The 27,776-nt window shown below is 42.3% G+C and overlaps 1 protein-coding gene across 1 annotated transcript in view; it reads left to right on the forward strand.

Moving 5' to 3' along the window:
• SHISA6 (shisa family member 6) overlaps positions 1-14,674 on the forward strand; it is a 530,517-nt gene extending 515,843 nt beyond the window's left edge. The window contains exons 6-8 of the mRNA XM_007948061.2: positions 8,369-8,425; positions 12,273-12,425; positions 14,121-14,674. Coding sequence (XP_007946252.1) covers positions 8,369-8,425; positions 12,273-12,425; positions 14,121-14,674 — 764 coding nt within the window. The remainder of the gene's footprint in view (positions 1-8,368; positions 8,426-12,272; positions 12,426-14,120) is intronic.
• Positions 14,675-27,776: the final 13,102 nt, after the last annotated feature.

The raw sequence follows: 27,776 nt of genomic DNA on the forward strand, positions 1-27,776 counted from the left end.
AGCCACAGTGAAGAGCATCACACTTGGGTCATCAGCTTCAGCTGCAGAGGTGAGGGTAAAGTTCAGATTTTAAAAAGACTGTTAACCACTGGTCCTCCACATGTTCTCAATGGGCAGAAAGTCCTGCCTTGCTTCTCTGGTCCCTTGAAGCAGCCTTGGAAATTGTTTCATCATTTTATACTCTTGTCAGCATATTGATCAATGAGTCCTGAGTGTTAATTAATTGTCATGTTATCCAGCTCAATCCATCACGAAGGTTGATGGCCCACACTGGGCACTGTGCCAAGACCTAGGAGTCATTAAAAGGGGGTGAGGAAGGGAGACACTGGTGATTGAGGGAGTGGAGATGTGATCAATTGATAAGTACAAGGAGAGACAGGATGCCACTTAACAGACCATATGTATAACAAGTGGTACTGAGGGTGACACAAGCTGTTTGCACTGAACTTGATGGCAATGGGTACTAACCTAAAGGTTGGCAGTTCAAACCCACCCAGTAGCACTATAGAAGAAAGGTCTAGAGCTCTATCTCTTAAAGATTTTATAGCCAAAAACCACCTGTGGAGCAGTTCTCATGGGCACCATGAGTCAGAGTCAACACAATTTCATGGGTTTGATTTTTTGGTTTTATACACATCAGCCTGGGGAGAAGCCCCAGGCAAAGTCAAGGATACTATTAGCCTTCCTATTCTTTGTACATCGTGAATTCTTCTTTTCTCCCTTCCACACCAACAATTAACAATAAATCTACTGATTTAGAGACTCACCTTATAGCCACACTATGTAATCAAGCCTATGTGGTACTGGCAGAGAAATAGACACATAAGTCAAGGGACCAGAAGAGAAACCCAGAACTAGATTCACACAAAGATGGCCAACTGATTTTTGACAAAGATGCAAAAGAATTCAATGGAGTAATGATTGTCTTTTTAACAAATGATGCTGGAGCAACCAGATATCCAAGTCTCAAACCTTATACAAAATTAACTCAAAATGGATCACAGGCTTAAATGTAAAATATAAAACTGTAAAACTTTTCAAAAAGAAGAGAAAACTTTTCAGATCTAAGGCTAGGCAGAGTTCTTAGATGTAACACCAAAATACAATCCATAAAAGAAAAAAATGATACATTGTATTTCCTCAAAAAATGTATTTGGTCTGCAAAACCCTGTTAAGAGGATGACAAGGCTCCAAAGACTGGCAGAAAATATTTGCAAATTGTAAATCTGACAGTGGCACATTATTGAGATTATAAAAAAGAATTCTCAAAATGCAATACTAAAAACATGAACAATACAATTAGAAAATGGGCAAAGGAAATGAAAGAATGTTTCATGGAAAAATTGCCCCTGTAAAAATATGAACATGTAAAGAGGTTCTAGACCATTAGACATTAGGGAAATGCAAATTAATATCCTAATGAGCTATCATTACACACTTACTAGAAGGGCTAAAATTAAAAAATAGTGATAACACCAAATACTGGCAAGGATGTGGAGAAACTAGACACTCATACATTGCTGGTGGGAATGTAAAACGGTACAGCAACTCTGGAAAACAGTTTGGCAGATTCTAAGGAAAAAAAAAACAGCTAAAACACAGATATGATAGAGCTCTGCAGTTGGGCTTTTGGGCATTTGTCCAAGATAAATGAAGAGTTATGCTGACACAAAAATTTGCATACAGATGTTTACAGCAGTGCTATATGTAATATTCAAAAATTGGAAACATTACCTATGTCCTTCAATAGGTGAATGGTTAAGCAAAATGTGGTACTTCCATACCATGGAATACTTCCCAGCAATAAAATGGGATGAATTATTGTGATACAGAATAACTTGGATGAATCTCTAAAGAATTTGCTGAGTGAAAAAAAAAAAAATCATAAGGTTACATACTGTATGATTTCTTTTACATAACATTCTTGAAATGACAAAATTATAGAAAGCAAGAACTATATTAGTGGTTGCCAGGGGTTAAGGAAGGGATGGATGTGGGAAGAGAGTGGGTGTGGCTATAAAAGGGTACTCTAAGGGATCCTGTGGTGATAGGAACGTTCTGGATCTTGACTCTATCAGTGTCAAGATCCTGGCTATGACATTCATCTATAATTTTGTAAGATGTTACCATTGGGGAAACTTGGTAAAAGGAACATGGGATCTCACTGTATTATTTATTACAACTGAATGTGAATCTACAACTATCTTATTAAAAAAGTTTAATTTTTAAAAAATGGCAAAATAAAAACATTTATTTGCTCAGAAATCTGCAACTTGGGCTCATCCTTGTTCTACATGTTTTCAGCTTGGATAGTTGGAAGGCTAGGGGCTAGAATCAACTGACATCTCATTTACTCCCGGGTCTGGAAGTTGATGCTGGCTACTGACTGAGACTTTAGCTGGACTGTCAGGAACAGCACCAACATGTAGCCTCTTCCTTACCATGTGTTGGTTGGATTTTAAGGATGAGGGTTGTAGATGCTGAGAGAGAGAGAGAGAGAGACAGCCAGGTGGAAGCCACATTACCTTTTTTGACGTAGCCTAGGAGGTCACACATTGTTATTCCTGCTGCATTATATCCACTGAGACAATCACAAGGCTTCACAGACTCCAGAAGGGAAAAACACTCTCACTTAATGGAGAAATGCCAAGGAAGAACGTGTGCAACTAGAAATATTACTGTGGCCGTTTTTAGAAAATACAATGTGCATGCTCTAAAGACTGACCCCCTCTCTTTTCCAAATCCACATGATTGCCCACAGTTAACTAGTTATTTGCTGTGGGTCCATCCATACAGAGAGACCAAATCTCTCTCTCATAATAATTCCTAATTTCTGGGGCAGAGCTGTTAAGTCAGACACTTAAACCTGGTAAAATAAACCATGATCAGAGGCTTGGGCTACATGGATGGGAGCAGGGCCCTACTGTATTATAGCAAGACTAGGAGGGTACTCTGATATAAAGAAGGGAGGAGGAATCACTTTTAGCTGTCAAGATAACCCCAAAAATACCAAAACACATAAAGTAGATTTAAAAAATGTATCCCTTCATGAAGAGACAACATTAAAATCCTATGACACAGAAAGGTTAGATATAAAAGAAGATGCAACATTTATCAAATAAATGCAAATGAAAAGAAAGCTGGGCGGGCAATATAAATACCAGAACAAAGGGATTTAAGCGGGGGGCGGGGGCGCACATTAAATAGAACAGAAAGAGTTTTTTAATGTTGAGAAAGGGTACGCTCCACAAAGAAGACATAACCATCATGAGTCTTTTTGTGATGAATAATGTAGCTATGAAATATATATAAAAATATTAGGTAACATATACAAAGAGAAATTGACAGAAATACAATGGTAGCAGGAGACCTTAACAGACTACCCTTGATTTTTGATGGATTAAGTAGGCAAAAAATGAATTAGGATATAGAGTTGAAAGTTTCCAGTGGATAGGTTTTTTTAAGGAAAAATAGAAATTTCAAAATTGAATTTAGAATTTGAAAACTCAAGTGAATCAATATGTAAAGAAAATAACATTAAAGTATGAGAAGGCAGTATAGCTTAATGGTTAAGGATGAGGAATGTGGGCTCTAATGCCTGTCTTCACTTGCTGGTGATGTAAATTTGGCAAATTATTTAACCTCTCTAAACTCATTTTCCTCATCTCTAAATTGGTGATGATCTTATCTGCTTCTTGCAGTTATTGTTATGCAGTCAGTGAAATAACACAAGTTCCTAGCACAAACAAAGCTGACTCCCAAAAAGACACCAGGTGTTTTTACTCTTGCATTTCTTCAAGCTTACAAAGAAAGAACAGATAATTCATATACTATAGTAGTAGTTTCAGAGCATACAAAGTAAGGAATGCTTCTCATTTGCCTTTACAAAATCATTATCTTGATAAAAAATCCTGACAGCGTCAGCACAGAAAAGATATAAATTTTATTTATAAGTATACCTATATAAATAGGAATTAAATAGAATCCATTATTGTAATGAAATAGTAAGACACCATATCAAATAGGGCATTTCCCAGGCATGCATGAATGGTTCACTATGAAGAAATCTATCAATGTATAGACACATCAGTAGGCAACTGGTACTATATAAGCCTGTTGATCTAGAACTGCTGTTTTTAGTTATTAAAAGTAGTTGCCATGGGGTTGACTCTGATTCATGGTGACCCACTGTGCATCAGAGTAGAACTGTACTCAATAGGGTTTTCAATGGCTAAGTTTTCAACATGGTCATTCTTCTGAGGTGCCTCTGGCTACTAGCTTTGAACCTCCAGTTTCTCAGTTAACAGCTGAGGGTGTTACTGCACCACCCAGGGACTCCCTTTTAGTTATTAGCCTAGGGAAATGACATATTGCTAAAGGTTTATGGAAGGAGCTCTCATGGCACTACCATTAAGGCATTGGGCTGCTAACCAAAAGGGCAGTGGTTTGAACACACCAGGCACTCTGCAGCAGAAAGATGAGGTAGTCTGTTTTCATAAAAATTTACAGCCTTAGAAACCCTATGGGAATTGCTACGAGCCAGAATCGACTCAATGGCAGTGGGCAGAAAGATTTATGTACATGGTGGTTAAGTGTGACAACAATAAAATTTTAAACAATCTAAATACCCAACGGTAGGGGGATGCATTATGTTTAAATAAATGTACTGTGCTTAAATTATATCTAGAAAGACTATTGTGAAACGATACAAATATTTCAAAGAATATTTCACAACAAGAGAACAACAACCACATGTTGTTCATTAAGTATTAAGAAAAGATTTAAAAGTTTATTTGGCATGCTTGCATGTGGGGAAACTATACATATATATGTGTGTATATGTACATATACATAAGGGCATGCTTTTAGAATTATATACAAAAGACTTGAAAACAGGGACTCAAATTAATACTTATACACCAATGTTCACTGTAGCATTATTTTCAATAGCCAAAAGGTACAAACAACCTATGCCACTAGATGAATGGATAAACGAAATGTGGCATATACAAATGTTGTTGTTGTTACGTGCCATCGAGTCGGCCCCAACTCATAGAGACCTCTCCTTGGGTTTCTGAGGCAGTATCACTACAGAAGTAGGATTGCCCAATCTTCCTTCTGAGGAGTGGCTGGTGGGTTTGAACTGCCAGTCTTCTGGTTAGCAGTCAAGTGCCTTAGGCACTATGCTACCGGAGCTCCTATATACATATAATGGAATATTATTCAGACACTAAATAAAAATGAAGTTCTGATACACACAACATGGATAAACCTTGGAAACATGCTGAATGAAATAAATCAGATACAAAAGGACAAATATTGTATGATTCCACTGAGATGAAATATCTAGGATAGGCAAATGCATAGAGACAAAGAGTTTATTAGTGGTTATGGGGGCATGGGGACAGGAGAAATGGAGAGGTGTTGCTGAAGGGGTACTGAGTCTTCAGAGCAAGGAACAACTTTTAGAAACAGATAGTGGTGATGTTTGTATGATATAGTGAATATAATTAATAGCACTAAATTGTATACTTTAAAATTATTATAATGCCAAATGTTTTATGTTTTAACACTTTTTGCTGCATTAAATAATCTCATACATTTGTCATTTTGCACAAGTGTGTGGATCAAATCGCCATGTTTTCCTCCATTTTAAGAACTCTAATCTGATTTTCACTATGCAAAATAACAAATGCAAAAGGTTGAGTGCAATATTGTTTAAGTAAGTGTATGTGTGTGTGTGTGCGTGTGTAAACACATGTAGTCATTTATTGGGAAGGAACAAAAGGAAATACAACAAAATGTCACAGTGGTTATTTTAGGGCAGTCTTAATTTTCATCTTAATTATTTTCTTTTAATACCAATGTAAGAAAAATCAAACATTAGCAAAACATTTTTAAGTAAGATTCAAACAAAAAGAAAAGCACTGGAGTTGAAATAAAAAATACATGCTCTGGTGGTATAGTGCATAAGTCTGCTAACCAGAAGGTCAGCAGTTCAAACCCACCAGCTGCTCATGGAAGGAAGATGGGGCGATCTACTGTCGTAAAGATTTACAGCCTTGGAAACCCAATGGGGGTTGCTGTGAGTCGGAATTGTTTTGATGGCAGAGTTTGAGTTTATCCTATTCGTGACTTTATCTATTAAAAAATTATAATAATTAAAGAAAATACCTAGCATTTTATATAATGTTGGCAAACAGTAGGCCAATAATATATATCCATTCTACTCTACTCTACTCCTCTTTCAAAAATCATTGTGAGAATTCACTTTTTAAATGTTTAGCACAGAGTTTGGAGCAGAACTGGTTACTAGAACATATCATCTGCATCTGAATTTCCTCCCTTTCCTGGTGACACACAGACTATGAGATGGAAAATTAGAAATGTATCTCTCTGACTCTCACTCTATACCATTCAAGCTGGGGACTCCCATTTCTTGGAATCACTTCTGTAATGCTGCCATACTGCTTAAAAACATACATAAAATGAAAATGGTTTTCACCTTGCTTCTGGAGGACAAACATAAAAATCCTTTATTTCCCTTTCTTAATCCTCACTTCTGTAAATCCAGGCCAATGAAGAAGTGATTCAACCTTTGGCAAATAGTTTCTTCCTTGGATATAACTTAATTTTCATTTTAAGTTTAATTTTTTTCCTTTAATGCCAATTTAGGAAGAGTCAAATATTAGCAAAACAGTATCTTCACGTGAGCAATTCTGTCCTACTGCCCAGATTCATATCCCCATTGAATGGTGTGTGTTTGACTATTTTAAAGGTTTGGTGTTAACCAAGGGAATGGTGTGATGATTCCACTGGTTTGGGAAAATTTTTCCAGTGGGAGCATAAAGGGTGAATTATCTGGGAAACAGCCACAGACAACAGAGCTAAGTGACTGATAGTAAAGGTACCTGGGCCTGGATTTAGGAGATGTGTATAGGATCAGGGAGGAAAAGAAGCATATGAGAGACATTTCAAAGAATCAACAAGACTTCAGGACTCCTTGAGTATGAAGAATGAAGGGAAGGAAATGGTGAAGATGACTGGAGACTCCTGGTCTAAATATATGGAATATTTGAACCCCTTGGCAGAAGTTTGAACATTGGAGAAGAAAATGATGAGCTCACTTTGTGACTTTAGTAATTTGGGGTAAAGGCAGGAATTTCAAAGGTATGTCCATAGGCAGCTGAAAATCTAATTCTGCAGATCAGATGAACCTCAGGCTAGACATGTAGACATAGGAACTATCAATTTAGGTAAGAAGATGGAAGCACTGAAGCAGAGATGAACTCCTCATGAAGACACCTGTCCCTGCTGGGCTCCAGTATTTAAAGATAGTACAATAAAAGGGATATAGTAAAGGAGTTATAGACTAAGTAGCCAGAGAGTATAGTGGTAATAGTAGGAAAGATGGTTTCAACAAGATGGTTAAGGAAATGGAAGCAGATAATCTAGCCCTGCTAGGATGACAGAGCTGTAATCCATGGAAAGACATCATCTTCTTCTTTCCCTTGTTTTAGCTGAAATTAGGTGCATGCATCAATGAAAAACAAGACTACAGGGCTGAGCTGAAACTATAATATAATGCTGGAGTGTACTTTAGGGATAAGCCAAATCTTCACTCTATCATCTCAATTTAAGACCTTGGAGTATCTTGAATTCCAGGCTTTGGCAACTATGGCTATATTAATTTTGTGGTTCATTCAATCCAGGTGGACTTTTGCATTATTAATTGAAGGAAATGATTTTGAAATATTGGAATGTTTAACTGAGAGGCAGAATAGAGCTTAGAACCCAGGACTCCTGATCCAGGACAGTGGGCATTTCACTCCAGCCTGCTGAATCTTAGGAAGCCCGAGCTCCCTGTGTATAAAACCCCAAAGACAAATGAAAATTTAAAGAAAAAAAAAAATGTGAGCATCTGAAGTCAGGGCATCCAATTCCTGGCTAATCAAAAGCAAAACAAAACAGTGAGGCAAAGAATCTAGTCTCCTTGCCTAGTTCCCCACCTCATGTCTGCCTACTTCTTAAATGCCCACGTATCTTCATCCTCCTATCCTTCTCCCCACATCCTCTTCCACAAAAGCTCTATTGCTGGGCATTCCAGTCCAGAGTTGTGGGTGGGTTACCATGACATCAAAGGAAGTCCTGTTGCAGGACAGACACAGAAAGAGCAGGTGTACGTTCTTTAAGCTGAATGTACTGTTCCCTGCCAGTCACTGTTCCAGGGCATCAAAGGACTGGGCTTTTTCGAAGTGCTTCTTTGACTCTGAGAAGAACATGGGAGGTAAAGAGAACTGCTGTTGTGTTGGAGAGACAGTAGAATACCTGAACTCTTCTTTAAAAATATCTTTTCTATGACTTTCAGGTGATCATCAGTATAACCATCCGATTTTAAGCAGTGCTACTCAGACCCCTACACATGGTGAGAGATGATTTAGAGCATTTTTCATTCCATCTCATTAGTGGCTCCATTCTAACCACTGATGTTTAAAGAGCATCAAACACATGACCATTGACTCACAGAAGCCAGGAGTGTGTGTGTGTAAGGAGCCATGTGCCCCACCCCAGCAGGCCATTATGTTCCACTCTCACTTTTTGACCATTGTCCCTTTGGTGTTTTCTGTCTCTGATATCAGAGCCATTTTCTCCCATGAAAGGGATGTGGCTAGTCTTTTCTTAATCTATTTCTACTTGCTATTGGGATAACTTCTTGCAGTAAGAAGTTCCATTATGTCCATGGCAAGGAGTGCAACCCTCTTCCTTTGTCCAAATGTACTCATAGTATCATTTACTTGTGACATGATAATTGGTAAACTGTATCTATCCTCAAACTAATCAAACGTTGATAAAACTCAAAACCCAAATATGAGATTTAGGTTTTAGCCTCTTGCCGAGGGGAGCCCAATGAAAATTGCAGAGCAGTGCAGTGTTAGTGTAGTGCCAACAGATCACAAAACCACATTTCCTTTGCAGGTTATGACATCCTCTCATGAGATCACAACTTAACATTCAGAACTCCAGAGAAAAATTATTTTTGGTACCTGTTCACAACTTGATAGAACATGAGACAATCATATAAATGGGAACACCAAGTTACTAACTGAATATGGCTGATGAGAGTCAATTATGAGTAAAATGTATTCAGCCAAGTTTGATTAGACAAATGGGACATTTGAAATTATTGGAATCTTTAGGTAGTGTTAATGGTTAACATGCTCAGCTGCTAACCATAAGGTTGGAGGTTCAATTCTACCCATGGAAAGACATCATTTTCTTCTTCCCCTTATTTTAGCTGAAATTAGAGCAGTTCAGTTGGAGGTTCCTAAGGAAAAAAGTCCTGAAGATCTACTTCCAAAAAATCAGCCATTGAGAACCCTGTGGAACACAGTTCTACTCAACATACATAGGGTAGCCATGAGTCACAACTGACTCAGTGAAAGCTGTTTTATTAGTAGTATTATTAGCACAACCTAAGGAATCAGGAAAGCAGCCAGTGTGTATTGGTGATAAAGTTGTTGATGCTGAATTTGCATCTGGACATCCAGAGTTTGATACAACTATTGGATATACAAGGGAAATCATTCAACAAGCAGTTAGAAATGCAGAATAAAGCCCAGAGGGAGGTTAGAACAGAAGATGTAAGTTATGCCTCAGAGGCAGGAAAAGCAGCTCTGGGCATGTGGGCAATGTGTTAGAATGCTGAAAGAAAAAGCAGAAGGCAGAGGCAGCGAGCCTGGGAGCCTGTGGGATGCCCATGGTGATAGAGCAGTGATAGGAAGAAGAGGGCCAGAAAAGGCAATCCAGGAGAGCCCCCACTTGCTTAGTAATACTCTGAAAGAGAAATTACTGAGCTGATTTTTCCCCAGAAGAAGCCAACAGAAGTATAGATTGCTGAATGCAAATGGAGAAGCCATACTTCCCCCCTTCTCTTCCTGTCTTCACTCTTCCAATTTGGTTGTTCAGTTAACCATTTGTGAAATGAGATAGAGATGAGATGGGGTCCCTGCTTTCAGCAGCCTGATGGGAGCCTAGTGAGAGCAGTTATCCTATGCATTCCTTCCTTCCTTGGATGTTGTACTTCTCCCAGAACCTGGCAGAGCAACTATTAAAAGAAGGGTCCTGTGCCTAGTCAATTAAATTCCAAAGGGAATTCACTGGATCCTCATTTGGGGCCAGACACTATGAAGGCATCAGAAAAATTGGAAATCAACACTTCTGCTGTCAAAGAGAGTACAATCTTTGGAGGTCAATAAGATTAACTCAAGTCAAATAATTAGAGATCACTTAGACACTACGGTTTAGTTGGTACTGACTTCAAGAGCATTAAGAGCTCCATGAGCAGATGCCATTGTGGCTTGGGAAAATTGTGACATTGTTATAGTGGAGACCTTCAGTGAAAGGAGACTATGGACAGAGGAAGAGGATGGGAAGGTATTATAGTAGGAGGTAGAGCATGAACAAGGAGCAGAAGCAGTCATAGCAGAGGCAGAAGGCAAGAAAAAGCTGGCCTAAGCACAGCATCAACATTTTCTGGAGAACAGTGGGAGCTAAGAGTATCAAGAAATGTATTTGGAAGTAGATGAACTACTGAGTGACGGCTTTGGTGGGTGTACAATGCCAACAGATAGAAGGAAGTTCTTACCATCTCAGTATGACCAGAAGTAAAGAAATATGAGCTAAGGGATCAGAGGAGATTACCCAGTTCTGGTGAGCAGCACTCCCAGCTTTCTGCCCACTCCACTTCCTGGAATCTGTCCCATCCATTCCCAGGAGGCTCCTTTCTGTACAGCATGTTCTGATCCCTCAGGGATGTAGAGCATCCCCCATCCCCACCCCCTCACATATGTGAACCAGCTCATTGGCTAGGCTTCCCTGGCTCCATCCCCAATGTTGGGGGTGGCAGTGCCAGCAGGAAAGGATAGAGAAGTGGTAGTTCCCTCTGCTTGGGGCAGCCCTAGGACCAGGCCTAGGAGTGCTTTTCTCTGCCCCAAGGTTCAGAGTGCTGATGTATACCATGGTTCAGTACTCTTTGCCAAGGAGCATGGGAGCCACAATCCTCTGGCATATTTGTTAAAAGGCAGAGCCTCCCCCTTTGTGGTACTGCTTTAGCTTTGAGGTGTCCCAAACTAAACATGCTGAAGGGATAATGAGACCAGACTATAGCCTCCTAATGATCTCATTTCTAGGAATGGTACCTACCACTGTTTCCCAGGCAACCAGTTATCATCTGCCATGACTTCTTGTTGTGTCTCCTCCACTCATTCAAGTATCAAGCCATGCTATTCTTTCTTCCCTGGACCTCTATTCTTTCCTGTCCCCCGCCCCCATCTTCACTGCTACTCCCTCAGCCAGACCTATATTACCTCTCCCTTCTCCTGTGTTATCTGTAATCTGGACCCCAAAGCCAAGCCCAGTTCACCCTGCATTGTGCCCCATTAATTCTTCACTTCATTTCCCTTTCACTCCTTCCTTCATTCCTTCCCTCATTCTTTTCCCCAGGTTTGGCATTAAACACACCATTCTCTTCTGATTTTGTAAATGCAAGGCATTCTCTTAGGGGAAAGAAGAAGGGGTTGATATGCTAAGCAATTCCCCATAATCTTTCCTCCAGCAGCTCAGAGATGATTAAGATGGGTTTGGAGAAAGGAATTAAAATGGCTTTGGGAATCACAGTGGTTTGTTAGGTACAGGGCTGAGAAAGGCCCAGGGCAGGAGGGACTACATGAAAGATGGAATGACATCAAAGACAGGGCAACAGTTGGAGTTTCAGTGGAACTAGGTTCTATACCTACCTCTCTATGCATATACAGACAATTCACTCCAGCTCCTTGAAACTCAACTTTTTCTGAACCTGAGAGCAAGACTTGCCTAAAGCTATCAGGAAAGAAACAGAGCCTGTACACAGAAACAGATGATTTTAAGATCTCCCTCCGCTTTAATGGGCTTAAATTTTCATTGAACAACCCCACTGATGGATCAGGGGATAGAGTTCACTGTTTTGTCTAAGAGTCTTGTTGCCATTCAAGGACTATAAATTGCCATTGTGGCCAGCAGCAGTTAAAACAGCACTTGTCCCAGACTTGTTGATAGCTAAAAATGAGTATGAGGGAAACTGAGTCACCAGCATCACCTGTGTCCTAGCACAGCAGACTAGGAAAGCAGGATAGGGAAAACAGTGAGGGATAGAAGAGACAGAACCTGGAACCTTCCCTCCTGCCTGCCACAGTGCTCAACCAAACTAATGCAATGCACCTCTCCTTCTCTTGCAGAGAAGCCACGGGTGAACAACATCCTGACATCAGCCACTGAGCCCTATGACCTCTCCTTCTCCCGCTCCTTCCAGAACTTGGCTCACCTGCCCCCCTCCTATGAGTCTGCAGTGAAGACCAACCCGAGCAAGTACTCGTCTCTGAAGAGGCTAAGTAAGTGCAGTTTTCCTGGGGTCTAAGTCACCCTTGGGGCCTCCAAGAAATCCTCCTGGGCCTCACTCTCTTGCTCTACCCGAGTGGATTGGCATGGAATGCAAAAAATAAAGAGGGAGGTGTGTGATGGGAGAAGAGAATAGATAAGCCCGTGGTTTTGTTCTTAACACGAGAGTCCATTTTTCCTAGCAGTAGAAGAGAGGTCATAGAGTCCTGAGATCCACATTCCCATCTGAGTCAGCACTTCAACTCATGGGGCTCACTGGATGGGGAGGAGTTTAACTGAAAGTGGCTTTCTCTCACCTCTGTCCCCACTTGCCCTCTTCAAACTATGGGCCTTCTTTGCTCTCCATCTTATCTTGGAATGGAAGCTAACAATGGCCAGAACTTTCTGTGATACTCCTCTCAGGGCTGCATAGTCACTGAACAATGCCTCGGGATAATGGAGCATGGCTCCATTTTCTGGGAAAAGTGAAGAATAGTCAGCATTTCCACACATTAAAGAGATCTAGGCCTACTGGATGGAGAGGAGGGTGGAGCACCTGGATGAGGTACAGATGTAAGACTACACTCACCTGCTCATATTGTGGTCTCAGTATGTGGCTGTGGGTACCTTAAATATCTACGTGTTGGCTGCCAGAGCATTGACTGCTACTCCATGGAAAGTATTACTATGTTCCTAAATTACCAACTAAGCACTTCACAAGTGCCTCCTATTTATAGTATCTTACTTTATTCTGCACGAGTCTGGCTGCTACTTGGTTGTTTCTTCAAAAGGCAGGGGAGCCGTTCTATCCCAGGACTAGGGTGTGGTAGAAGTAGCACAAGAGTGGGAGTTTAGGGGCCGGGGCTGGAGTTTCACTCTGCCATGAACTCCTTGGGGACCTCGAGGAAGTCCTTTTAACCTCTTTCCAGTTAAGTGTGGCCCATGCAGCAGGGGCATCAACATCATCTGGCAGCTTGTTGGAAATGCAGACTCACAGCCACACCCCAGAGTTACTTAATCTGCATTTGACAAGATTTTGCACATTAAGGTGGGAGAAATACTGCCTTCACCTTTCTGGGTCTCTATGCCCTAATCCATGAAATTAAAAAGGGCTAGAGAGCAATGGTGGTTCAGTGGCAGAATGTCCATTTTCTATGCAGAAGATCAGGTTTGATTCCTGGGCAATGCACCTCATAACACAGGCACCACCTGTCTGTTAGTGGAGGTTTGTGTGTTGCTATGATGCTGAACAGGTTTCAGTGGAGTTTCCAGAACAAGATAGATTAGGAAGAAAGGCCTGGTAATCTACTTCTGAAAATCAACCAGTGAAAACACCATGGATGACAATGGTCCAACTCTACTGTGCATGGGGTCCCCATGGGTTGGGCATGACTTGAGGGAGCACTGGTGGTGCAGCGCCTAAGGCATTTGACTGCTAACTAGAAGGCTGGTCGTTTAAAGCACCAGCCACTCTTGAGAAGGAAGACTGGGCAATCTACTTCTGTAGAGATAGCACCACAGAAACCCAAGGAGGGGTCACTGAGTCAGAACAGTTGGAACCAACTCAATGGCAGTGAGTGTAGTTTTTGTTTTCTTTTTAACAACAACTATCATCCCTGAGGATCTAAAAGATCTGTGATTGTAAAAGCCACTTAGATTAGTTCTGCAGTGGTGTCACCCAGCTGCCTCTTCTCTGTCTTTCTTTGTAGCGGACAAGGAAGCTGACGAGTATTACATGCGGAGGCGGCACCTGCCGGACCTGGCTGCCCGTGGCACCCTCCCCCTCAATGTCATCCAGATGTCACAGCAGCAGAAGCCACTGCCAAGGGAACGGCCTCGTCGGCCCATTCGGGCCATGTCACAGGACAGGGTCCTGTCTCTGGAGCGGGGCCTGCCAGATGAGTTCGGAATGCCCTATGACCGCATCTTGTCTGACGAGCAGCTCCTTTCCACAGAGCGCCTGCACTCACAGGACCCGCTGCTGTCCCCAGAGCGGACGGCCTTCCCTGAGCAGTCTCTGTCGCGGGCCATCTCACACACAGACGTCTTTGTGTCCACACCTGTGATGGACCGCTACCGTATGACCAAGATGCACTCCCATCCCAGTGCCTCCAATAACTCCTACGCCACCTTGGGCCAGAGCCAGACGGCAGCCAAACGCCAGGCCTTCGCCTCGCGCAGACACAACACCGTGGAACAGTTGCATTACATCCCGGGCCACCACACCTGCTACACAGCCAGCAAGACCGAAGTGACCGTGTGACTGGGGCAGGGCAGGGCCACTGGGCAAGCAAGGCAGGGATTGGTGGGGAGAGGACCTGGGGCACAGCTTCTAGGCTTGTATTTCCCCCCTCCCTTGTCCTCACTGTAGGAGTTGGGGTGGGCTGCATTTGCCCAGAAAGCCATACCCCAGGGGTACAGCCTAGGTGGTCCAACCTCAGATGTAGGATCTAGAGCACGTCTCCCCCTCTTCCAGAAGAGTTATGGAGGAGTGAGGAGAGTGGCCAAGCCCCTGCCTCACCCCACCAGCCCCTTTGCCAACCCCTTTCCAGGCCCCAACTCCCTTCCTGGATACTCAGCTGCAGGTTCTGTCAGCCAGGAGACCCTTTCTGGACCCCAGTCTGGGTGCCAGTGGGCAGAGTCAGTGGGCTGACCAGATAGGCTACTCGGTCTCATCCATTAACCTAGAACCGCATCACAGGAATCTTCTAGTGCCTCAAAACTGCCTGCTCACTCTTGCAGAGCCAGGGAGCTGCTGTGTCCATAAGCACAATAATGATTCTTTTCTGCCTGCTGGAGCTAGGGTCCCCGTGAAGTGCCCCTTCCTGTGCTGGGCCCTGTGGCGCTGACCTGGCCTGGCCCTTCCCCTAAGGCCCAGGGGTAAGGAGGGGGTCCTGTCCTCCAGCTGCCTCCTTATTGTTGGACATCCTGCCTGGTTCCAGCTAGCTGGCTGCCTCGCCCATGTTGTCCCCTACTCCCTCCTCTGGGGAGGATGTTGCTCCTCCCCCAGCCCTAGATGTGTCACCCCTGAGTTTTCTGAGGGCATAGTCCCTAGCCTGCCCAGAGGAGAGTATTAATGGGTTGCAGAGGCCTTGGGGTGCTCTTCACAGCCACCTGATATAATATCTACACTTTCTCCAGGCCTCTAGGTCTGAACTATGACCCACTACCCAGGCTGCCTTCTCCTCCCCTGCTCTGCTCTGCTCCCCAGAGATGCCTGCCTGTGGCCGAAGGGCCCAGGCTGGGAAGGCACTGTGATGCCCTGGGCCTCAGGGGCTCTCTAACCCCACCATGCAGGGCTCCTGGTTGTCTCCCACCACCCACATCAGGCAGGAGGGAGGCAGGGGCTGCTGGAGAGGGCTGCTCAGCTCCCACATGAGGAGGACTGCAGCAGTGGTCTTCCACCTGCCAACTACTTTTTCAGTCACTGCCCACCTGCTGGGCCTCTTCACTGTTTAGAAATCACTTACTCTCACCCATTTCCCCTTACCCATCTCCCATCTTTCTGCAACTCCACTACCCAGTGCCTCCTCTCGATCAAGGTAACAAAGACCCATTAGCAACAGCAAGTAATGGTACTCAAGGATCTTAGTCTGGGGGCTCATGCGGCAGTTCCACACTGCATCAGTCCCTCACCTGCAGGGGGCACTCCAGCTTCAGGCAGATCCTTGCCTAGGCTGCTGTGTCCATAGAAGGGGGGGAGCGGGTGCCAATGCTAGCCTGTTCTCTGCTTCCAACCTGGGGTGGGTGGGGTGTGATGGCTGCCTGAGAGGGGAGCAAACCAGCTTCCATTTCCCCAAGACCAGAGAATGGACTCTCCCAGTCTCATGGCTATAGCTTGGGAATAAGACTGGGCTGGAGCCAGATTCCAAAAGCAAAGATCTTAAACTGGGATTTTATATTCCCCCAATTCTGTGTTTAGCACCTATGGTTCCTTTAAAAAAGGCAGGGAAGGAGAATTCCTCAATGGCAGCCCTGGGAATTTTTAATCTTACCAAGTCCATGAACCACAGAGTAGTCAACCAACTGATTCCTCCTGTTTATTTCAAGATTCCAAAGCTCTTGTCTCCTCCCCACCATAGCTCACTGTTCATGGTGCACAAGAAACCCTCGCAGGTATCATGAGGCGCTGAAGGGTTAGGGGTTGTAGACACAGCCCTTAACTTGCCCACTTGGGAGGATCTCTGCACTTGAGGCTATGAAGACATAGTACTCTGCTTTCCTTCCCCACAAACACATAAACCTTCCTAAGGGCTGGTCCCCACAGGTTTATAGGAGTTTGTTCCAGAAGGCAAGGCCAACAGGATTGGGCTGGAGGAAATCTGAATAGAACAGTTGGTCACTCCCAGAAACAAGGTCCGTTTCTCACAGCTGGGTCCCTTCCTAACCCAGTGTACTCTCATCAAGCCCCTGACCAGTCCTCTTGAATACTGCCTGCTGGTGGGGAGGGAAAGAACAGATGTGAGTAAGAATCCTCTCTCCTGGTGACACACACAACCAATGATCTCATAATATCCAGTGTCACATGCATCTGAGTTCCCAGCCTCAGAATAAGGCTTCTTTTCCTAGGCTCCTTCCCCAGTCTCTGACAAGGTGTCCATCTCTCTCAGGGGTTGTTTGAGAGGTTGATTCTAAAACAATTCTCATCCCAGATTTAGCACTATTTGTTTTAAAAACTCTGATGTCAGTCAGATTAGAAAATTCCACTTGAACCTCTACTTCTTTTAAGTGATTTATGCACTCCCCTGGATTATGAACAAGATCTCTTCCTGCATTTTTAAGAATTTATAGGTCAGTCGAAACAGGTGCATACAGTTCTTATTTAGCCTTACTTTAGAGCAAGAAAAAGCTGGAAGCATTCTCAACAATTTAAAAGCTGCACATGTAGTAAGTGAAGGTGACTGTCATGAAGAATCTTTCAGGGGTAGAGGTTGGTTCATCTTTCAAAGTGGAGGAAATTTACATGATATTAAAGCAAGGCTTCAAAGATGGTAGTGCCCTGCTCAAAGATGGTGGCTGACTGTGCTACTTTGTCCTACCAATAATCCAATCTCAAGCATAAGGCTAATGAAAGGGCTCACTACACCTCTTCTGAGTCTCTTGTTCCATGACTTTGACCCATATTTTTTTTTGTTCTGGTTACTGTGACAAATCACCCAAATGGTGAACATTCCAGCCTCTTCCTCTTTCACTTTGTTGATCATGACAGAACCAGTTCGAAGGCCTGCATTAATGGCCAAGTAGTTGTCGTCCAAAAGTTGGACTTTTGTAACCTAGGGACTTCCTGTATATTGCTTCACCTTTGGATCTAGAAGATAGGGAAAAAAAAAGGGAAAGAGGAAGGAGAGGGAGGGAAAGGAAGAGTGAGAAGTGTATAAAGTTACTACAATTCAGTCCCTCTTTTTAAATCTGGGAGCTCTCATGGTGCAGTGGTTAAGGCATTCAGCTCCTAACCAAAAGGTCAGCAGTTTGAACCCACTGGCCGCTCTGCAGGACAAAAATATGGCAGTCTGCTTCCATAAAGATTACAACCCTAGAAACCCTATGTGGAAATTCTACTCTGTCCTAATGGATTGCTGTGAGTTGGATTGACTCAATAGCAGTGGGTTTCGTTTCTGGTTTCAAAATCTAGAATACTGTTTCTGTACTTAGACAGAGAGACCACATTGACTCACTGGTCCAATCCAGTTTATGGAATGTGCAATGCCATGTTAACCAGGGAAGTTAACATAGGAGATAAGAGGACATTCTGAGTCTGGAACCCAGATGTTGTGACTTCCAGCGCAACCTAACCAGTAGATTCTACTACATAAGGAAGGGCCCCCTTCTCTAGCAAGGGAAACCTAAAGCCTAAGTTTTCCTTCTGCTTGTTTTGATCATTCTGTGCATCCCCACTGCTCTGATGGGAATGGATTTGGGTCTGTACTGTTTTCCCCTTCCATCATTTCCATTCTGAAAGTCCTTCCTGATATTCTTTGCCTCAAATGGTGGGGGAGCTTGAGCCCTTCTGCCTTTCCTGCCTTGCTTCCTCCAGTTAACCACTGGCTCCATGTGCTGATGAGATACAATGGCTTTGCCAAGAATTGCTTAACCCCCAAACTGGGCTTCTGCCCAGTGTCTTGGGTGATCTTCTTCCTAGAAAGTTCCAACTCTTCTCTCAATTCAAATTTATCCTCTCCTCTTTCCACTATCACATCCCCAAATTCCTGTCTGAACCAAAGCCTCTTAAGTCAGTTTACTCTTTCTTTTTTCTTATCTCCCTGGCCCTGTCCTCATCCTTACTCCATTCTAATCCCCAAACCTCTCTGCCTCAATTGACTTCACCCCACTTTATTTTCCTTGGTCCTGCTGTAGTCTCCAGTTCTCCCAATCAGAGCTTTCAGTGAAAACAATGGAAGAAACAGACATTCCTCATGTCTTTGATTTGTGTCACTGGTCTTCACCACTTGCCCCTGCCAGTGATACCCCAGGATATGTAGCCAAGGGCTCTCCCTCGGAGAGAGGAGAGGGGAGAGGAGCTGCTCTTTCACAGGTGTCACTACCCAAAGTCCCTGCAGCTGGCAGGTTCCCTGAAGCTCCTGATCCAGCCTACCACTAGCCCAGAGGCTCCTGTTCTGGGCAAAAACTCACAGTACCTTTGTGGGCTGTTAGCCACTGTCCCACTTCACTTACACTATTCCCTGATGTGTATGTCACAGATCCTCCCGGATCCCAGAAGATATGAGGGTCACATGACACTCCAAGCATAGGAGAAGCTTCCAATATCCCTGCCACCAAACACAATCCATTTTCTTCAGAGATACCTTGTCTGCCACCAGCCTCTCACTCTCAGAATCCTTCCACAGGCAATCCATGGGCTGGATCCCAGGTAATATGAAAGGGTTGTTGGTCTTCTGGACCCCAGAAAGTGCCTGTCCTGGGAAGGGTTGACATGTTGCCTCCCATATGCATTATCCTCCTTTCATCCTTCCTGAGCCTGGGAAAACTTAACTCTGGAGTATTTTCAAGAAAGCACGTTATGTTTTAATGAAATATTTTTCAGGATTCAAATGTTATTTTTTATAAATGCAGCATTTTAATGGCAGACTCAATACAAAAGATTAGTCTATATTTGATCTGGGAAGGTAGCCTACTGTAGAAGAAAAAAAAGCACAGGCTTAGGGCTCTGGAGACAGTCCTGGCTTTGTCTATATCTTGTGTGACCTAAGGCAAGTCACACTCCTGCTCAGTGCCTCAGTTTTCCCATCTGTAAAACAAGGGGCTTTGACTAGATGAGCTCTGAGTTTCACCCATTTCTTACAGTCTAGGGCTTATACCCTATTAACACCCTTCCTCAACCCATGTCTCCAAACTGAGCTGCACATATCCCATTATGCCTGGCCCACTGCAATATCTTCAGATGCCCTAGATTCCCACTAGACTGCTCCCTGGAGCCTGGGGTGGGGCTGATGGTCTCAACTGCCCAGTGACGATCTTGCTCCTGAAGGTTTAAGGGCCTAACCATTCAACAGGCATTCAATGTGTGTCATGGACGCCCTCTCATAATAGACACACTTCATCATCCTGGCTATCTGTGTCACTGAGGAATTCTGAGTTCAAATTTTTCATTTTTGATGTGGTCCTTATAGCTGGAGGGAGACGGTTCCAATTTCAGAGGAGGGACAGGCTGGAGGAACAAGGTCCAGAGGTTTGCCCATACCGAAGCTTGTATTTGAGGGCAGTTCGAAAATGAATTCCAAGCCCAAGAAGTGATAAAGACTGTTGACAGTGGATGCTATCATATCCCACTCTGGAACATTTGTCCTGAGCACCAAATCCAGACACTGAGGCTCTGATTCAATTAGAGGAGGAGAAGGAGTCATCATCACCTGGGCTGCTAGGTGGGCGCTCACCTCATCCTAGCACCCTCCTAGCCCCTCCTCATGGCACTCTACCGCCCTCCCGGTGAAGGCTTGTATGCAAGAATGGAGAGTCCAAGTCAGTGTCATCAAATCCATCGTGTAAATTGGCAAACACATCCACTTTCCATGTCAGAGAAATGACATTGTGTGTTTCCTTAACGTCCTCTCTCCCAAGGGAGAGGAAGACCCTTGCTCAAGTTTGCTGTCCACCCCCACAGTAATCTTTGAATGCCACTCCATAGGAGGACACATTCATTTGCTTTGTAGTGGCAAATATTCCTCTAGTTCTATAACTCAACTAGACATTTTGTAGTAAAGAATCCTTGAAATTCTCTAATAAAAAGCAATTCTTACTGTAATATTTTTAGTTGGGGGACACAATTTCCTAAGGGGGATTAATGAACATTTTTATGCATTAGCCCAATTTATGGATTCCGTGTTTATTATCTGGTAGTACTGATGAGAAGCACCTTTCTATCTGTACCTTCGCAGTTTCTTCATTGCTCATAAGTAAGCTTCATGGTGAGCAGTGCTCTTGCAACTGTTTCTGTATAAATCTCATTGTCCTACTTACCTGTCAAAGCACATTCTATCTGTACTGTAAACAGATATCACTTTAGTAATATTTAGTCTTTAGGATTTTTCCACTTTTGTCAGTAACAAATATTTATGGATTAAAAAAATAAAGTTGTTTCAACATAACCTGTGTCTCTTAAAACAGCCACACACTTACTTTTACAAACACAGAGCCTAAACCAAAGGTAATTAAAAATTAAGAAGGAATAGAGAAGATCAGTGGGGATGAGGCAGAAGCAGGGAATGACTGCAAATAGGAATGAGGGAACTTCTAGGAGTGATGAGAATGTTTTAAGCCTGAATCGTGGTGATGGTTGCACAACTCCAAAAATTAAGTAAAAATTATAAAACTCTATATTCACAATTGGTAAACTGTATGGTATACACAGTAAATCTCAACACTGTTTTTAAAATAAAGAACAAGGATCCATATCTCACACTATATACAAAAACTAACTCAAAATGAATCAAAGAGCCTAAATGTAAAACCTAAAACCCTAAAGAGCGTCAAAGAAAAAAATAGGGGCTAACTTAGGTGCCCTGATACATGGCATAAATAGACTATCAAACATAACTAAAAACACACAAACAGCAGAAAAGAAATTATAGTTTCTTAGGCACTATGCTACAGGTACTGTCAAATCAGCTCCAACTCATAGCGATCCTATGTACAACGAACGAAACAATGACTGGTTGTGTGCCATCCTCACAACCTTGCTATATTTCAGCCCTTCATTGCAGCCACTACGTCAATCCATGTTGTTGAAGGTCTTCCCATTTTTCAATGACCCTCCACTTTACCTGATAGCATAATGCCTAAGGCACTTGACTCCTAACCAGAAGGCTGGCGATTCAAATCCACCAGCCACTCCTCGGAAGGAAGGTTGGGCAATCCTACTTCCATAGTGATACTGCCTCGGAAACCCAAGGAGGGGTCGCTTTGAGTCGGGGCTGACTCGACGGCAAATAACAACAACAACACTTTACCAAAGGAGCTCTGGTAGTGTAGTGCCTAAGGCACTTGACTGCTAACCAGAAGGCTGGCAGCTCAAACCCACCAGCCACTCCTCGGAAGGTAGGAGCTCTGATAGTGTAGTGCCTAAAGCACTTGACTGCTAACCAAAAGGCCGGTGGTTCAAACCCACCAGCCACTCCTCAGAAGGATGGGCAATCTATTTCTGTAGTGATACCACCTCAGAAACCCAAGGAGGGGTTGCTATCAGTCGGGTCCAACTCTAGGGCACATAACAACAACAACACCACTTTACCAAGCAAGTTACCCTTCTCCAGGAAATGATTCCTTCTGACAACATGACCAAAGTAGGTGAGACAAAGTCTAGCCATTCTTGCTTCCATGGAACGTTCCCTGGCTGTACTTCTTCCAGCATGGATTTGTTCATTCTAATGGCACTCCATCCTATTTTCAGTATTCTTCCCCAACACCACAATTTAAAGGCATCAACTCTTCTTAGGACTTCCTTATTCATTGTTCAGCTTTCACATGCAAGAGGTGGTGACAACTTTGTTTCTTAACACTTTAAAGGGGTCTTTTGTAGCAGAAGATTTTCCCAGTGCAATATGACATCTGACTTCTTGATTGCTGCTTCCATGGATGTTGATTGTGGGTCCAAGTAAAATGAAATCCCTTATGACTTCAATCTTTTCTCCTTTTATCATGATGCTGATTATTGGTCCAGTTGTGAGGAATTTTCTTTATGTTGAAGTACAATCCATACTGAAGACTATACAGAGTCTTTGATCTTCATCAGTAATTGCTGTAAGTCATCTTCACTTTCAGCAAGCAAGCTTGTGTCATCGGCATAATGCAGGTTGTTAATGAGTCTTCCTCCAATCCTAATTCTTCTTCATATAGTCCACTTTCTCAGATTACTTGCTCAGCATACAGACTGGGTAAGTATGTTGAAAGTATACAACCCTGATGCACACCCTTGCTGACTTTAAAGCATATAAGGTCTCCTTGTTCTTTTCAAATGATAGTCTTTTGATCTATGTACAGGTTCCTCATAAACACCATTAATTGTTCTGGAATTCCCATTCTTTGCAATGTTATCCATAATTTGCTATGATTCACACAGTCAAATGCTTTTGTATAGTCAACAAAACACAGGTAAACATATTTCTGGTGTTCCTCCAGGCTAACAGCAACACAAAAGCCACCATAGTATGACAAACTGACAGATGTGTGGTGGTCATTAGCCATTAGAAAGATGAAAATCAAAACAAAAATGAGATATCATCTCATCCTAGCATTAATAGTAAAGTTCAAAAAAACAGAAAACAGCAAATGCTGGTGAGGGTGTGGAAAGATTGGAATCTTACACCGCTCATGGGACTGTAAGATGGTACTACACAGAAAAGTAGTATGGTGCTTTCTTAAGAAGTTGGAAAAAGAAATATCATATGATCCAGCAATCCAACTACTAGGTATATATCCTAGAGAAATAAGAGCCATGTCATGATCAGATAAATGTACACTCATGTTCCTTCCAGCATAATCAAAACAGCAGAAAGATGGAAACACCTAAGTGCCCATCAATGGATAAATGGATAAACAAACTATGGCACATACACACAATGGAATGTTATGCAATGTTAAAGAATAATGATGAACTTGTGAAACACTTCATAACATGAATGAATGTGGAGAATATTGTGCTGAGTGAAATTAGTCACTTAAAAAAGGATGATTATTGTATGAGACCACTTGTACGAAAAGTTAAGAAAAGGTTTACATACAGAAAGAATCATTCTTTGAAGGTTACCAGGGGTGGGAGGAGACCCAGACTCAGTGAGCAGAGGGTTGCTAAAGAGGACATGGCCTTAGCCAACATCAGTGCCTCCATAGTTCCTACCAAAATAACCAAATCTACTGCTATTGAGTTGATTCCAACCCATGTTGATGTTGTTAGGTGCTATCAAGTCAGTTCCCACTCATAGTGACCCTATGGACAACAGAACAAAACACTGCCTAGTCCTGTACCATCCTCATAATCATTGCTGTGCTTGGGCCTATCATTGCAGACGCTGTGTAAATCCAGTTGAAGGTAGTCATAAATCATCAACTAGAAGGTAGAAATTTATTAATTAACTTAGATGAAGAAAAAGGCAATATACAATAAGAGAGGTCAGCACAAAATGATCAAGGCAATGGAAGACACTGAGAGAAGCACAACACTTAATGGTAACAAAGGTAAATATTATTCCCTTACACAATCCTGCAATAAAAATAATCTACAAGTGGATACATAGATAGACACTCAAGCTGAACAAGGACAGGAAGTCAAATGGGACTATATCCATAAATATATATATAGGTTTGACAGAAGATATTTCTACCTATTTATTTATATGTATTGTAAATATAGTCATGAATGCAGTAAAGCATACAGGGAGCAAAGTTGTGAAAACTTCTTAGTAATAACCAAATCCTTGAGGGAATGAGTCACTGGGCATGGAGACTCAAGACCATAGTCTCAGGGGACACTAACATCAATTGGCGTAACGCAGTCCACAAAGACAATGTTCTACATCTTACTCTGGTGAGTAGCAACTGGGGTCTTAAACGTTTGTGAGTGGCAATCTAAGGTGCACCTATTGGTATCTTCCCACCCAGAGCAAAGAAGAGTGAAGAAAATCAGACTCAAGGAAACAATTAGTCCAAAGGACTAATGGACCATGTGAACCCCAGCTTCCATGATCCTTAGACCAGAACCAGATGATGCCCAGCTACCACTGCTGACTGCTGTGAAAGGGATCATAGTAAGAGGTTACAGATAGAGTGGAGAAAATGTGGAAGAAAATTCAAAATCATAAAAATAACCAGGCTAACTGGTCTGATGAAGACTGGTAGAACCCTCAAGACTATGGGCCTTAGACACCCTTCCAGCTAGGAACTGAACTTAACCCCTGTAACTTAACTTTCAGCCAAATGACGACATGCCTATAAAGTGAACAGTAAAACCAGGAGGTTATGCACTCATTATAACAATCAAGCATATGAGATCAAGAGGACAGCATTTGCCCAAGTATAGAGCTAAGAAGGCAGATGGGATGGGAAAGAAGGACAAAGGGAAGGTGTGGATGCAAGGAAGAAGTGAGAAGAATGCTGCTATGATGTGGGGATTGCAGTGAATATCACAAAAAAAAATGTGTATGGATTGTTAAATGGAAAACCAATTTGCTCTGTAACCTTCCACCCAAATTACACACACACACACACACCAAAAAAAAAAAAAAAAAGGGAATGTGAGAGAGGAGGCTTAGGATTAGTACCAATGGACATGGTATTCCAATTTAAAGCAGAACTCGAAGTTAAAATTTTGTATAACTTTCAGTCCTCTGGCATTACTACTGTTGGACATTAGGTTTTAAGGTAAGTTCTTAAAGTTGCCATGGATGATAATAAACATAGTAGTTAAATATCCAAGCCACTTACACCAGAGAATCAAATTGCACCATGAAAACTGATTTAGGCTTGGAGCTTTGCTTTCTTTTGATTCACCTTTTGTAGTGTTTCCTTTGGCATATGTTCACATTTTCTGCTAAGGTCATCTGTTGTTCTGTGTTTATGAATTTACACCATAGCCTAGATACTGGTAGACCCAGATTCAGTAAACAAAGGGTTGCTAAAGAGGACATGGCCTTAGCCAACATCAGTGCCTCCATAGCTCTTACCAAAATAACCAAATCTACTGCTATTGAGTTGATTCCAACCCATGTTGATGTTGTTAGGTGCTATCAAGTCAGTTCCCACTCATAGTGACCCTATGGACAACAGAACAAAACACTGCCTAGTCCTGTACCATCCTCACAATCATTGCTGTGCTTGAGCCTATCATTGCAGCCACTGTGTAAATCCAGTTGAAGGTAGTCATAAAGACTGAGGACAATGATAAAATTTCCCAATAATATATCAGACAAATGTTTCACTGCTATTCATAAGGTATTCAGTGGCCAATTTTTTCAGACGTGATGGCCCTGTCCTTCTTCCTAGTTTGTCTTAGTCTGGATGGGTGACTCTGCTAGTATTTGAAATACCAGTGACATAGCTTCCAGCATCACAGCAACATGTAAGCCACTACAGTAAGACAAATTGATAGACAAGTGGTAGATTCTGATCATAGTGTCCCGACAGGACAGAACAGAACTGCCCTACAGGGTTTCCAAGGCTGTAAATCTTTATGGAAATGGACTGCCTCATCTTTCTTCGACAGAGTGGCTGGTTTGAACCACTGACTTTTTGGCTATGCTTTTAATCACTGTGCTATCAGAGTCATAGTTCCTAGAACTGAAAAAAAAACCTGTTGCCATTGATTGATTCTGACTCAGAGTGACCCTACAGGAACAAAAACAATAACACATAAAGTTTCCAAGGTTGTAATCTTTAAGGAATTCTTTCTTCCAGAGAGAAGCTGGTGGGTTCAAAATGCAGATCTTTTGGTTGGCAGCCAAGTGCTTAACCACTGCAACACCAGGGCTCCTTCCTCAGTTAGTTATATTCTTACCAATTCTTGAACTCCTTTGTAACTAACACCATTCTCATTAGATGCTGTGGTAGTTAAGTTTGTGTGTCAATTTGGTTAGGCCTAGCTGAGCGGCTAGGCAGCTGGATGTAGTTATTCCCCATGGTGAGATTGGTAATTAATTCCAGGGTGGAATCTATTGGAGCAGCTGAGTAGCTGCTTTAGTGATGTGGTCCACTTTTTGTATATAAGAAACAGCCTCTAGACTTTTGGCACACATGAACTCTGCATGTAGCTGAGTCATTCAACAGCCTGCCATGCCCTACCTATTTTGGGACTTCATCTGGACTTGAATTAGTGGCCTGCCATGTTGTTTGATAACATTGGGACTGTGCCTTTTTACTTGTCAACCTTGGGCTTGTCAGCCTCAGCAGCCAGCAGCTGTCTGAGTGAAGAAAAGCCTCCAGCCTCAGTGGGTCAGGAGTAGAAAGCATAGCTGAAGCCCAAGGTCGAGGCGCTTTCACCCAGCCCCCTAGGATCCTGGCACTTGGAACTCAGACTTAAAGCCTCCAAAACTGTAAGAGAATAAACTCTTGTTTGTTCAAGCCATTCCATTTGTGGTATATTCCTGTCAGAGTGGCACTAAGTAACCAAAACAGATGCATTGGGCTTACATCCAGATACCCATTTATTCTCTCTTACCAGTGGCATTCATTACTTAAGACAAGGCTGCAAACCTGTTTACGCTTCTTGTACATAATAGCACATAATAATAAATATTATGAAATGTATTTGCTTATTACAACAATCACTATTACTGTACAACTGCTTCTAAGTCACGGTGTCTCCAAACCATGATGACTCCTAGCAAGTATGTATGCATGCGCACACACACACACACACACATTACAAGTATAGGAAAGCTTCATTAATCTATATTCACTACTGGTAAGAAATCTGGAGGAAAACAAAATTCTGAATTGGGCAATTTTAATTACAGAATTACACACACACATAATAACTAAATTAGACTAACAACATGTTTCCTAATAGAAACTCTCGGGAGACCTTTATTGAACAGATAAGAATAATATGCAATTAATATAAAAATGGTCAAGAGATATGGGTCAGAGAGTTCTGAACATGCTTTAAATGGTGCTTCTAAAATACATTAAAAGATTCTTCTTTAAATAGTCTAAATATTCTCTATAAATCTTATTAACTCTAACAATTTGTTCAACTTTTTCTCTTTGAATTTCAAAAGTAAACCTCAATTTAGTCCTTGTCATAACTGTCACTAATTCCAAGTTGGTACAAACTGAATAAATAAAGTGTTAATATACCATAATTATATATTATTATATAATTTATATTATATAAATTTATATTATATAAAAAAATATTA

The sequence above is a fragment of the Orycteropus afer genome, unplaced genomic scaffold, assembly GCF_000298275.1.
Source record: "Orycteropus afer afer isolate SDZICR_OR568_19922 unplaced genomic scaffold, OryAfe1.0 scaffold00199, whole genome shotgun sequence".
Lineage (NCBI taxonomy): Eukaryota > Metazoa > Chordata > Mammalia > Tubulidentata > Orycteropodidae > Orycteropus > Orycteropus afer.